Source organism: Numida meleagris, chromosome 10 (genome assembly GCF_002078875.1).
Source record: "Numida meleagris isolate 19003 breed g44 Domestic line chromosome 10, NumMel1.0, whole genome shotgun sequence".
Taxonomy (NCBI): domain Eukaryota; kingdom Metazoa; phylum Chordata; class Aves; order Galliformes; family Numididae; genus Numida; species Numida meleagris.
This window is the reverse complement of record NC_034418.1, coordinates 2,117,289-2,132,120: the sequence shown is the minus strand read 5'-3', so window position 1 is coordinate 2,132,120 and position 14,832 is coordinate 2,117,289. Positions and strand designations below refer to the sequence as shown.

General features: G+C 49.3%; 1 protein-coding gene across 1 annotated transcript; it reads right to left on the bottom strand.

Annotated features, from left to right (window-relative positions):
• Positions 1-14,806, bottom strand: BBS2 (Bardet-Biedl syndrome 2). Its single transcript, XM_021407970.1, has 17 exons — positions 14,613-14,806; positions 14,312-14,539; positions 13,090-13,215; positions 12,758-12,820; positions 12,129-12,206; positions 9,797-9,901; positions 9,218-9,304; positions 7,853-7,988; positions 6,790-6,929; positions 6,096-6,240; positions 5,107-5,278; positions 4,050-4,179; positions 3,079-3,210; positions 2,405-2,542; positions 1,844-1,956; positions 1,049-1,197; positions 1-452 (listed from the first exon to the last, which is right to left on the bottom strand). The coding sequence occupies exons 1-17, from the start codon at positions 14,727-14,729 to the stop codon at positions 346-348; spliced, it is 2,166 nt and encodes a 721-aa protein (XP_021263645.1). The 5' UTR covers positions 14,730-14,806; the 3' UTR covers positions 1-345.

Genomic DNA, 14,832 nt, shown 5'->3' with positions numbered 1-14,832 from the left:
GCCAAACCAGTCTATGTTTTAATGGAAAAAAAACGGATGCCCAACTACAAAATATATTAAAATACATAAATAAGTTACTGTATGAAAAATAAACGCATCACAGATATACCTCTGCCTTACATACATACCACGCTTGCGCTTAAATCTGATGCACTCTTCAAGAAGGCTCCTGTCCTCTGGCCTGCAGAAATAACATTTCTGGACTGATGCCTTAACTAAAACCCAACCTTTGCAATTACTTCACTCTACAGGGGAGCAGGGGAATGAATTAGATGCTCGTCGTTTTTGGTCCTACTGCCTGGAAGCACCGCCGCTACACGACTGCTGCTCCTCTGCCTGGCTGTTCTAAGAAGATGCGATCCCCGAACGCATGATCTTGAACAGCGTGTTGAAGTTGTTGCTTCTTATTGCATCCCGGCAAGCAGCGATCACTTGTGTCTTAGGTTTGCCAACTGTGATGTGGAAAAAAAAAAAAATAGAAGGAAAAAAAAAATCAGTTACGAGGAAAAAGAAAACGCTGAAAATATCTCTAAGGCTCAAAATCCAGGGGTCTCTTTCAGACAATTTTTAAGCCAACAGCGAAGTGCCGCCTTGCCTTTTTCTTAAAATGAACTCCTTTCTTGTCAGGATTTTCCATAGCTCTGTTACAAGACAGACTGAAGGACTTGCTGAAAGGGGAAAGCCATAAATATACAACAAAATGCGTCCTTCACCAAAGGCTGATAGAACCCGTAATAAAATAATAAAGACAGACAGCTTTGCTTAAGTTGATAGGTTTTTTTTTTTTTTTTTTTTTTTTTTTTTAACTGAGCTAGCTATAAATGAAGAACTGAAATGAAGCCATTGAGTTCTACACCACCCAGAAAACTGAAAACTGCTTTGAACTTTCTTTCCAAAATGCCAATCATGGTTCCCTGACATAGGCAATGGCCGTGTCTGGGCAATTAAAGGCCACTTCTACCACTTAAGCAATGCAGGCAACATCGGAGATATCTTACCAGCCTCAGTAGGACCCAAGACTCCCATCCCCCCCAACACACACACTCACCACGTAACCGCCCAGCCCTCTGGATTGCTTGATTCACTGCTTTCAGATTGCTCAGCAGCTCCGTGTGATTGTTGCATCGAATTTTGTATTGATTTATTAAATCTCTGTTCAGATCATACAGCTCGATGTACCGTGTCTTCATGTTTTTCCTGGGGGGACAATCAGCACAGTGAGCTGAATCTCTAGGGACAAGACAGTAACTCCTGCTCTGTCCATAGGAAGGTGCAACAACACGCAGTTGTGACGGCTGCCACGGTTACCTGCGCGTCTGCAGCTACAGGACCTGTCTAGACATGTTGGTTAACCTCATTATTTAACAGGAGAAAAAAAAAAGAAGCCTATTTTTGCAGACACTTTATCCAGACAAGAGATGCTGCATTCCCCAGTGAAAGTAAAACCGCCCGGCAGGATTCAGACCTCTTTACTGCTGCCCTTGACAGAGCGAAGGGCCTGGAACTCAACATTTCCTTCTTGGTATTCTCAAAGGTATGCACACCAGAGACAGCTTTCAGTTCCTTCTCCCCTTAGTGTGTCTTTTCTAATGTATTACCTTCTCAAGGCCAGTTCAAGGCCAAACCCTGCCCTTCTGCCTTCCCCACGCTGGCTTTCCCCCAAAAAACAGGACGAGGCTCAATAACAGCTCATGCTGGGACCAGCCGAGGTACCAACCCTGCTTGAAGAACTGTAACTAGGCATCCCACCCCACCACACAAATGCTTTTGTGCTTTTTTTTCTGCCCGAAAAGCAGAGACTGGCTGTTCTACACCCAGAACACACAACGTGGCAGCTGCTCACATGTCTCCCAGCAGCCGTGCGTCTTCTGCCTGAACCAACATGATGCGGATGAGGTTGGAGTGGTCAGCCATGTCAGCAGTGAGCCGCTGATTCACCGAGTGGTGCTCGTCCACCTGGCCAAGGCAAACACCCATCATGAGAAAAGGCCTTCAGGCACTCTGGGCACAAAGGTAATTGTTTAAGCTACACCTCATCCTGGTGTAATAGGAAATAACATCCCAGCTTAACCCACCTACGACCACCCTCCTTCCCCTCAACCCCCGGCTGCTGGAGCAGCACCTTCTACCCCACAAGAGGGTCCTCAGGATGCGATGCACACCTTACACCCTGGCCCAAATCCACAGCTCAGTCTCCCACACAACACATTTACATAACTCTAAACAATCAGCTACTGAGGACCGAGACCCTGCTCCATATAACAAACAGAAGGTTGAGGGGACCTCTTTGTCCTTTGCACTGAATATTTAGCAAGCTACTGCTGGCCGATTTACACAAAGAAAAAGCAGTTTGGAGATCCTTAGTCTTTTTCCCCTCATACCAAAGCTCTCAATTCCTTCTCACCTTTACCAGCACTTTCCGCAGCTCCTCAAAGTATGCAGGGAAATCTGCTTCCACCTGCAGATCTTCAATTGCCAGAAAGGAGGCCATGGACTGGATAATGTCACCAGCTAAATCAATATCATCTGTGCTGATAGAAATCTGTCAGAAAGGACAAGAAAGCACTTAACATGATCTTCCATGCCAAAATGTCTCCTAAAACTACTCAGCAGGGCTGCCTGGAGAACAGCTGCTTAGGCTCAAAGCAGTTCATTCTAAGAGACAAGACTGCTCCAAGGACAAGCTCTAAGGCTTACCGGAGATAAGGAGATACTGATTTCAAAGGGGCTTTTACTCAGGTGTGGGGGAAAAGGGGAATTTGTGCATATAACAACAGTGTAGAAGGTATGGGCCGCCTCTGTGTCTCAAACTGCAGCCCCCTGAAACCACTCCATGTGGGAACAAACACCTCCCTACTGATTTGTAGGCTAAACAATTCACTTTGTTGACTGGCACTGGCATTCTACCCACTAGCAGTAACACAGACTCCAAAGTTGCCAAAAGACATCCCCATAACTTGAGTACTTCCTCTGCCCGTTCAGTCCTCCTTCCATCTCACGGCCCTGTGTTGGAACCACCCTTAAGATTCAGTGGTGTATAACTACGTGGGCATTCCCCCTGCCTGTGAAGTTACTCACCTCTCCACCTGGCTTGATTTTGAGGAGGAGCTGGCCTGCATTACGAAGGGAAGTGAAGCAAACCTGAAAGGGAGCACTCTGAAACTCCACATCCTCTGGTAGCAAGAAGTTCTGATTCAGCCACATAACAATCTTGCAAAAAATAAAACAAAGAGCATAATCCATCAGCTGTGCACGAAGTATAGAGAGACATGCAATGTCCCTACGTGTGCAAATGACACCAGGGCTCCATTCAGGTTATCCCGGGAACTTCACTCACTACAATTCAACCCTTAAATGAACGTCAGGAACTTGCTAGGATGGGAGCAGTTGGCCCCCTGCTCCAAAGTAGAATATTTGCAAGAAAATCAAATCTGACAATGGGACACCGCAGCCCAAGGTCAGAACATAAGACCAGGCCCAGAGACTGGAGAAAGCTGAGAAGCGAAGCTAGGTTCCACTACAAGGATTTAAAGGAAAGTTTTGTTCAATCTTTTTTTTTTTTTTCCACCTTGACCACTTAATATGGGAAAAGCCATGCAAGTATGACAGAGCGTCATAGTTATGTGGGAAAAGACAGGCTGTAAGCACTGCTATCTCACAATTCAAATCTTCCAGAAATGAAGCTACAGCTGCCAGGTATCCGAGCCATTCTTTCAGTGCTGCATTGCCTCTATTCCATTCTCTGCTCATTTATAAAATTCACCACTCACTACAGGGCTGTCAGCAAGCAAACAAAGACCTGAGATACCTCATGACCTCACGCCATTAGTTCCTGCAGCCGCAGGAATTCCTACAGCTGGGAATGCCTCGAGAGAGGTATTTTTTAAAAAACAAAAGTACCAACTCAGGTTGTAATACGCAGACTCCAAAGGCCAGAAGTGCGTATTAATATTTGCTCTTGGAAATCTCAAGCTAACTGCAATCCCTCCATGTACTATGAAGAGCACTATCAGCAGGACCAGGAAACAGGCAGCAGAGCACACACTCACCCTTTGCGGCCTCTCATTCGTTGCACAGCTCACAAAGCTCAGCGGCTCCGTGGCCGAGTCCGGGCTGCTCAGGGCGTACATGGAGAAGCGGGGCAGCTGCCTGGTCAGCTCAAACACGTGGAACTGTGTGCTGGGAGAATCCAGAAGGAAGAAGGATGGTTACTAACATCACAGTGATTCGCCTCCCACAAGGGCTCCTGGCTCTGTTTTGGTGGAGTATTAGCATCAGCAGCTCCCAGCGATGGAATCAACTGCTTACCACTGCAAAACAGCTGGAAGGAGTGGGAATGGGAATTCATGTCTCTGTATGAGGTTGAATGATTCCTCCCCATTGCCTACGTTTTCCGTAATCCTTCCAACAAAACATATTCTTAAATATAAGATTCTACTACGTAACTGGGTCATTTATTAACATTTTGGCGACGTCCTACTAAAAGCAGTAATAAGGAAAAATAGAGGAAGCAAAAAGGGAATTCAGTTCCATGCATTCTTTCTGCAGTGGTTGGCTCGCACTCAAAAGACACCTCCCTGCTCAGGTGCTGCTTCCTGGGACACCGTCAGATGCAGCAGATGCAAGCAGGAGGGAGAAGGGTTTCTTTAAGTGTATATGAAGAGGAAACTGGAAAAGCATTGTCTTGAAAACGGGTATATTCTACTTGCCCCAAAGTCAGACGGGCTTAGTGTCACTTGTAGTTTGCAAGATGGCACAGTGCCTCCAGGTTTGCTCATGCACTATGGGCAGAGCTGCCAGCATCCAGGCCCCTAAGAGGCAGAGGCACAGCAAGGCACACCCTGGACTAGAACCACTCACCGCTCCCCTAAAGGCAGAGCTGGAGCACAGCAGGTCCCTACGAGTGCCTGAAGAAGAGCCCAGCAGCACAGGATAACAGCATGTTCAAGAAACTATTCCAGCTCTCCTTCCAGTAACAAGAGAAGTGAGGCATCAGGGGATTAATGGTACAGTTCCAGTGGGACAAGTACGAAGCCACAGCAGCAGTGTTTGCTGTCACACACTGCCAGCTCTGGGGACCAAGAGAGTTCACAGCACAAACCTCACCTGTTCCTGTAACCCACAAAGGCTTTGATGTGCAAATCCACAGGGACGTCTTTGGGTGGAGTAAGGGGAACCCGAACGCAGCCAGAAAGGTTCTGGAGACTGGGGTGTACCACGTGGCTCTCTCCTTCAAATATGCCTTCAGCAAAGATCAGCACAGCGCGGATGATTGTGTCTTAGCAACAACGAGAAAAAACAGTTTCTACATTAACAGCTGTCCTCTTGCAACAAGCCACCATGTTTTTCAGACTTAAGCGCAAGCAGCTCTCCCAAACTGTTAACGTATCCCAGGTGAGCAGCACCAGGCCTGGAACTGCCTGCATCCTCAGCACACCTGGTGCTGGGTGACTTTGCTGGCTTGTGTTGGCTCCTGCCCCGCAGCTGAGGCCCAGCTGCATTCACACAATGCCTGCACCAGCACGGTTTGCAGACACTGAACGCAGCCGGAGCTCCGCGCCACGGCAGCCTCTGCATTCCTCACCCTGTTTACCTGCACACTGCACAACCTCTCATGGCAAGCAAGACTGTCCATGAATTTCCAGGACAGGCACTCTGCTACTGCCTTGGTGGGTTGCCTTTGAATGGTTGGTTGGTTTTTATAACAAAAATGCTGTTACAGATGTTTATCCCTCCATACAGACCAACGCAATTAGTGGTGGGCACTGGTGCTTTCACTGGGAACTACGGCGTTCTTCACTAATGTTTACAGTCAACACGAGGCGTGTTGCAGGGATCACCAACACTCATTTCATCCCAGAGTGAATTGCCTCGGAAAACAAAACACAACTGGAAACAAATTCCACCCAACTCCTCTCTCCCGAAACCCATCAAAGAGGAGCACAGCTCGATCCAAAACCGTGAAAGGAAAGCAGCCACAAAGGGGAAATTACAGACAGCGAAGGGGAAACAGGCAAATCATCAGCTAAATATAACTACACGTTTGCATGAATTTGCATGGAGATCAATGCCGACGGCTGCAGATTGCCGCTCACCGTTTGTGGTGGAGATGCACAGCTCCACGTGAGCAGAGTGGCTGTCAGAGCCCAGGTTCACTGACAGGGAGGTCTGCAGCTGGGTGTTGGCTGGAATCACACCTCTCTGCCCGTCAGCTTCCTTCAGCTGAGAGCTCAGCTCAGCCTGTTCCAAAGCACAAACCCTTCAGTACCACAACCTCCACTTTCACAATTCTCATTGCAGCAAGCTAAGAGATGCGCGTTTTCAATTTTCAGCACAACAAAATGTTTTTGCTACGGTGCTTGTTTACTTTTTCAACGCGAGCCTGCTTGCTCCTCAGGCTGTTTTTCAAAGCCCTCTAATTCTGCACCTTCCCCAAAGCACCAGCACACCTATACCCTGCCTGCGCTCTTACACAGCCCCTCTGACTCCCAAGTTGGCTTAGGCTTTGAAAATTACAGTTTTCAGACATAAGTCAATGCACGGGGCTGAACCAAACCCCGTTCTGTGTAGTTGCTCCAGCAGGCTGACAAAGCAAGGAGAATGTGACATCCTAAAGTAAGAAAAGCACATTCTGCACTTGCACGAGGCACGAGCAGGAATCCCAAGCAGACAATCTCACTGCTGATTACAGGTTACAGCTCTGACTTGTCCAGACTGCCCCACGACCTCCGCCCACATTTATAGCAATGGGAAGCCAGGGTTTGGCCCCACGCACTGTTTAAGTAGTACCTTTGCGTTTTCCTCATAATTTCTTAATTCCAGCAGCAGATTTTGTTTCTTTTGACTAAGTTCCCGGATCATGTCCTGCTCAGCACACGTATCCATCAGGTTTCCCTTCATCTCCTCACCTCCTGGCAGATAGCCCCGCACTGCATGGAAACAAACACACACAAAGATCTGACACCTGCACAGAACGCACTGCCCTGCAAGGACAAGGCACCTTCACAACTGCACACAGCCCCCTTCTGCCGGCTTGGGACGGGGCTTATGAGCCAAAGCCCAAGCGGAGCACTTCCCAGCAGCCTGAGATTAAAACAGGCAGCAAAACACTGTGCTACTTCACAGGACAGGCTCTTGTTTCAAATGGGTTGTACTAGATTTGTCTGTCTCAGGCCACTGAAGCCAAACAGCTGGATAATCACACCAGTGTCTCTCCATCACAGTGTCTGCCATCACACATCCACGTAAAGTCACACTGAACTCATTTAAGTATCTACGGTCCTATCTGTTTCCATTCACAGCAACCAGGTGTCACTTCTTGCAAGTCTGGTGGGATAAAACCAGCAGTCTGCAGCCTCAGAAGAGCATTTTCCTGGAACCAAAGGGCTATTAAAATCCAACATTTCTAATACAGTAACTATTCACAGAACCAAAATGCATACATCCTTACTTCTCTGTCCCCCTTTAGTCACTGTTAAGCAATCAAAGAATTATACAGGAAAAAAGATTTCCCATATATTCATCTTTCATGATGTTGCCTGGAGAAGTATGGCCTTTACTGAGTATATTTCTTTTTGCATTATAAGGACGGGACTTTTTCATTTAGGCAAATGGATTTTGATGGCATCTTGGATCATAAATGAAATACACACTGATTACCACAAAAAAGGCAATGTTCGGCATCCTGTTTGCAGATAGCCTAACACAAAATTCCCTTCACTTTGTATAAAGCAAAGGGAATTTGGCACACAAAAATGCCTACGGAACAGAATCAGCAGTTAGCTAATCTGAGACGACGTGACATGCCTGACACCGCCGTGTATTAAATTAGTATCCTGAACAACCCTCCTACCTTCACCATCAACTGAACAGCAGATTAACTGGGTGCTCCCGTCCATCCTGTAATCCCCCTCCACCACTCCTGCAATCGATGAAGCAAAGTTGTCCTTAAAGATGACCTCCCCAGTTCGGTCACTCCGTGCATCAACCTGGAACAGCAAAGAGTTCCAGGACACAGCATAAACAGAAAAGCTAGCTCCAAAATACACGTCGTGGTGTTGTTCACCACCAGCCAGCTCCACTCACTGAACTGCGGGTCTGCTGAGCACAGAGCCATAGATGGAAAATATTTTATGAGGAAGCGACCTCTAGACAGGCTCAGCCAAAAGGAACTGCTCTTCAGAGGTGCTTCCCTGAGTTACAAACAGCAGGAAGGAAAAAAAGGTGTTTGCAAGCCTGCACAAGGAAGGTTGTGCACATGTGGGTGCAGCAACGATGGAAGCAAACTGGACAAAGCCTTAGTGCAGTATTTACAGCCTCTTGGCTGAGCTGCCATCCTGGACTGATGAACAACCTTTAATTATCTTTGAAGAGAGGAGGATGGAGCAGAGGGCTCAGCTCTGTGCAGTGTGTCTGTGCCAAAGCACAGGACCCAGCAGTGCTCTTTCCAAGAGCTGGGGGCTGTTTCAGACCAGCAGGCGGTAGGGGCTGCAGCTGAAAGAACAGCAAAAGGCCTACAGCAAGGAGGGGTTCTCACTTCAACAATGTAATACACCTAATCCAACATAAGTTACAACATATCTGGGCTCTATGCTGCCAGCTTGATACAAAGTTAATTAAATTCCCCTAGGCTAATGAGAGTAATGAGAGGTGCTATGAAAGGAGATTTACCAAAAAAAACAAACTGGCAAGCCGAGTCCAAGAGAGAATTGGCAACTAGAACAGTCGTTTTTGGCAAACGGGAATACCAAGCAGCAGGCTTAAGAGACCAGACTGAGCTGTACGGAATGCCTTGACATCAGATTAAATAACACTTTGATGGATTTACGCTAATCCTGCCACAGCCAGGACCGACGCTGCTCCCCTCCTACACAACCACTCGTTTTCCCCTGTAGCTGGAGAACGTTCAGGAAACACGGCAGGAGATGATTAGCATGCGCTCAAGACAAAGCTGAAAAGAGACATGGGAGAGCTCTAGGATGTTGCATATGATCTTTGCTACCATAGAAACAGCTTACCACACCTTAGCAATTCACTCTGAAGTAAGCAGAAGAAGGTTTTCTCTGGCTGATCTTGCATTTGGCGAGGACTTACCAGACAAACTACGTTTACTACGACAACTCCTCAGCAGTCTTTTTAATATTTTGTCCATTTAGCAGCCTGGTTCAAACACAGCTTCCAGGCTCACAGCCCCTTGCTCTTGCCAGCACAGACTCACCTTCCCGTTGGACCAGCCGGTGATCAGCTCGCACACGCCGTCGGCGTTCAGGTCAAACGCATGGATGCTCATCGCGTGGTTCTTAGACTGAGGACAGGAAACAGCACAAACTATGCTTAGGTGCACTTTGTAACCTGACACATGTAAGACTCTGGAGAACGAGTCTACAGAAAGGAAAAATTAGCTCTGAACACACACAATGTAAGATGCATTCGGTGTCTGGAAAACAGTTCATTGATTTAACAACACAGCCAGAGGCATTTTGCAACAACAAACCTGCATTTCTCTGCTGCATCTCTGGTTGTTCAGTGACCCTAGAAAGCTGGAGCATCCCTAAACTTACAGTTTTAGCAGTGTTACGTCATCGCCAGTAATCCCAAAAGAACTGAAGGAACTGATATAACTTTGCTCGTATCTATAAAAATGGGTAACTTTTGTAATACGACAATTACATTAAGTACTACGCTCAGCAGAAAATTTCAAATCATCTAAGGAGTTTGGATAGCATCACCAAGCAGAGATCAGCTACCAGCTGGAGGCTTCCAGCTCTCAGTGTTGACATTCCAACACGGGACTGACCTTAATCCTCCAGTAGCGGGACGTCTTGTCGTACACTCCCACCGTGCCATTGGAAAGAGCGTAGCCAAAGCGACTGCCATGCATGGGGCTGAGCGCGGTCACAGTCTTGGGGGGGAAAGGGGAGGGACAGAGAGAGAACACAACAGTGAGAACACACTGACTGCTGCACCTCCAAGCGTCAAAGAACAGACTGCACACCATCTCCTCCACATGAACTGCACTCCGTTAGAATCTAACTGTAATTGAGACCTCCACGTGGAGCACAAAATACCAAAGCAACTGTTTATAAAACTCAGTTTAACACAACCAAAGGCCTTGCAGGGTTTCCTCACACAAGCTGTGTTGCCGGTGTGAACACACAATTCAGCAGAGACTGCAGAACTGCCCTCAAACTGTGTTCTTTGACAAAATATTTATTACCACAAACAGCAGCACAACTGCTCAGAGGATTCCTGCGGTCTTTGGTGCTAGCACCCAAAAGCTGCTCCCCACACACAATGCTCCCTAGAGCTCCAGGACCCGAGGATGCCAAGGAGTTCAACATTACACAGGCTGGGAAAACCCTAGAGATATTACTGGTAGAAAATCTTTGCCCAAGATCAGCACAATAAAAATTAACAGCTCCCACAGTTGGACTTCTTCTGGAAGACAATGAGAACATCAGGCCAGGTATTACCTCAGTAACAGCTCCAGGGAAAGACCTGAGAGTCACGGCCCAACTCGTTTCTCACTCCTTTTAAGGCCCATTACCTCACAACTCCTCACTGAGCAAGGTCTCTCAGTGCTTGGAATGAGGCCTTTTTCCATGCACAAACACTGGAGACTTCAATGCTGAAGGAACAGATGCAAGCAGCACGTCTGGTCTCCTGTACAAGGCAGCTCACTCCTTCAATTAAATCCTTCACATAGGAACCAGACCTTCCCACTGTGAAGATTCCCAGGGAATCTACCCGAATCTCCCGGGAAGGGACCACTCATCGCCACCATTTCCACGAGCACCCTGCTGTCTGGTTTAAGGTACGCGTGGCCTCCTATGTCAGAGTCCTTGTGCCTGTAATTCAGCCTTGCAGGAAGTTATCTGCAGACAGCCATGAGAAACACAGGTAAGCCAAATCAATCTCAGCTGACCGTGCTCCTGGATTTCTTGCTATAGAATACGGTTTCCAAACCCTCCGCCCTTTCTCTCATGGACCCTCTCCAAAGCCTTTCCCATGTAACAATGCTCTCCAAATCGTGAGCACCCAGGGAGGACACAGACCCCAGCGACAGAGCAGAAGTCACCCAGGTAGCAAAACTCCCTATCCACCCAAAGTGTCCATTTATCAGTTCAAAAATCACAACAGCCTTTGTGATCTGTTCCATCAGAACTAAACACCGAGAAGGCAAACTATTCAAGTCTTCCAAAAGGAGCACAGTGTGCACAGCCATTGTCCCCTGTGTTTGCCTTTGGGTTTAGGTGAAGCTGTGTCCTTTCAAACGAGAGCAGAAAGCCTGCTCCTGCAGCAGGTCTGAAGGCTCCACAGGTGTGACCTTAAAGCAATCTGACTGCAGATCTGGAAACAAACAGCACGTGAGAGCGATGGTCCGTTCCCTTCCCCCGAACTAGAAATCACAACACGGCTCTGGATTGGTTATTACACAGATAGCAGGACATACCATTTACAATGCCTGGTTCTAACCCCACCTACAGTCACAGCTTCCTCTCCTGGAACACTGCCTGCACCTCTCTTTAAGAGCTCTCTGTAAGCGGTTTAACAGCTAACTAAGCCTTCCAGTCCTCACTTGGGCAGCAGGGAGACCTCAGTTTCTCAAGGACAAAGCTCTTAATGCAGTTGCCACACAGGCGCAGCCCCCTTCATACAGCCTGTGTGCAACTCCAGCTGCAACACAGACCCCCTCCGCCCTGCCATGCCCTGTGGGGACACACGTGGGACAAGTGACTTCATCACCACTGCAACAATGAATTCGAGGACAACAGATTTGCAGCAGAGAACGTTCTGTAGCTTGGAAGGCACTGAGCGTGTCAGCCCCTGGGCCCCTTCCAGGAACACACATTACCTTTGGCCGGGGGCCTCATTTCCAGTCAGATCAGTTATTCCCTCAGCCTGGTTAAAGGTTTGTAAACAAACATGTCAGAAACCTCGTGCAAGTGTTGTTAAAGACGTTGTTAAACTCTGACTTTTGCAACTCCAGGAGGACAGACACGGTGCCAAGTAGTTAACTATTTAACTACACAATACATTTAAACCAGAGCCACCAGAGAAGCGTTACAGTACACAATGCTTTCAATTCCACCCGCAATTACAATAAACATTGGCTAGAAGGAACTTACCTCTGTTTCTGACATTTCTGCCACTATCTCATCTTCTTTAAACACTCGGATATCAAAGTCCTCAGAGCCAACGAGAAGCTGCAAAAATAATGTAGAAACTCAAAACCACCAACCCAAGCACCAGAGCATCACGGCCCCTCCTGCGGGTGGTGGCTGCCCTTCCACTAAGCAAGGGCCAAACGCGCTCTGCCTGCATGCAAAGGAGCATGCAAGGAAGACACTGGCTCTTAAACAGGTCCTGTCTTCTCATTCCCTATCATGAAACAGGTGCCTTGTGAACGATGATAAGAGGCATTATAATTCTCCTGTATTTCTGGTGTGGTACAAGAACGTAAGAGAAGGTTCCATGATAGCCGGCCACTCGTTCACCAACGCACGGCACTAACACTGCCAAGACCCCAAAGATGCCTCACTTCCCTTGTTCCAAGTAGTCCCAGAGAGCAATGCAGCTCTGAGAATGTGGACCGAGTCACCATGCACGTTTCTGCCAGGCTGGAGCCTGAAAAAGGGACAGCTTCCACACCGGGATCCCTCTGTTGATCATCTAAGCCAGACGTACTTGCTGATCTCCCCTTCACTACAATACCATGAAAACAGCTGAATTCACACAAAAATGGGTGCAAACCAACCTCAGTTTTGCCATCGCCATCAAAGTCGCATAGTGCTAGCGACCGAACGTTGTCTCCTGTAACCTGAAATGAGAAGAGCTGCCTTCAGCATCGACTACAGTGTTCAGAGGGCAAACCGTTTTTATTATCTCAGCAGCAACGATCACAGACAACATTTGGGCAACACATGAATACAGGTCAAAACACAGTTTAAGCTCCAAAAGAAAATAAGAAAGATCTAAGCTGTTCAACAACCCAGTTATTATTTATCACATTTATTAATAAAAAATTCCATGGAAATCAGCGCCGTCAAGAGTCTTTTAATAAAATCAAAATGTTATGTGTAGCCCTACCGTCCAGAAAAGGTCATTTCCTTCACAATCAAAGCCTTGCAGGGCGCAGTTGCCACCAATAATAGCAAGAGGAGATGGAATATCTCCCAGCTTTCCAAGAACAATTGCATTGGCTCCATCCGAAACCTACGGAGAGACATTAAAGGAACAAAACGAAGCGTGAGACATCGGAGCACGCAAATGAAAACGCTCCCGATGTCACCGCGCCTCCCTCCAGCCGCGTTAGGGACGTGCCATGACACCTCCACACGCACACCCGTCCCACCCCGTGGCTCTGGTTACAGCAGTGGCATCACAAGGACACAGCGGACAAGCACCAGTTTGGAAATGGGCTAATAATAAGTGACCCACGAAGTCCGGCCAGCAGCTTAACCACGGCGAAGGCTGTGACTCGGAGAACCACGTCAGGCCCGGCTGTGCGCACACACACAGCACACTTCTACTCTAAACTGAAAAGTCGTACTGCTGCAGGAATCCAAGGCCTCCTCAGGTTTCTCCTAGCAGCCTCCAATTCCTTGGTAGCTCCTACTGCTCTTGGCTATTCCACAACTCCTACCGCTCCCCAGCGCACGACCCGCAGAGATTACAGTCAAATGGTTCCACCAGTTGAGCTGAGCTCCAAAGGCCCATCGAAACGCCCAGATTCTGTCCTGCTGGGCGTTGCGTGACGTACGGTGAGGGCTGGCTCTCTCTCAGGCACGTGCAGCTGTATATCCCACCTTTTTAACTGTATATCCCACCTTTTTAACTCTTCTTTCAGCATCACGCAGTCACTGAGGTTGGAAAGACCCCTCAGATCCCCAAGTCCAACCGTCAGCCCAGCACCAACACTGCCCACTGACCACGGAACCAGGTGCCACGTCTGTGTGTTTCTGGAACTCCTCCAGGGATGAGGGCTCCCCGCGCTCCCTGCGTAGTTGTGGGAGAAGAACTGGGCCCCATGCCCAACGTGACCCTCAGCGTGAGGCCATCGCTCTTGCCCTAATGCCGTTACCTGGGGGCAGAGGCCGACCCCCCCTCGCCACAACCTCCTGCCAGGGGTTGCAGAGCCAGCAGCTCCTCTCCTCCACGCTGACCCACCCCGTTCCCCCAGCGCTGCGCTCAGACCCCTGGCAGCTCCGCTCCCTCCGGACGCACTCGAGGCCAGGACCTCCACGTCTTTCCTTCGAGCGCAGCCCTCGGGGCGCTCTCGAGACAAGCCCTCCCCGGCACCGCGACTCGCCTCTCGGTAGAACAGGTCGGAGTTCTCGTGCACGTCGTAGGCCAGCAGGTGCGTGCGGGTGCCCACCAGCAGGCAGTCGCGGCGCAGCTTGGCGCGGAGCGGCCCGGCCGCCAGGCACGTCACGGCCTGGTTGACGCTGAGCAGAGACACGTGGGCGTCCTGGCCGCTGGGGGCCGCGCGGCTGCAGCCCGTCCTGGGGCCGGGGGCGTGAGGGCTGTGAACGAGGACCTGCGGGCAACACGGACAGCGCGTCAGCTGGGCGCCGAGCGAGCCGCGGGGGGAGCCCGCGCCGCGCCGTTACCTTCCCCGCCTGCGTGGCGGCCGCCAGGCACGGGTGCGCGCCGTCGAACCGACCCAGCGCCACCGTGCGGGGCTGCACCTTGTGGCTCAGCTTCAGCGTGAACACCGGCACCAGCATGGCGGCGGCGGCGGGAGCGGAACCGGCGGGAGCGGAGCGGAACCGCCCGAAGCGGCACCGCGTCACGGGGCGGGGCCGGGAACCGGATGGGGGGGGCGCGAGG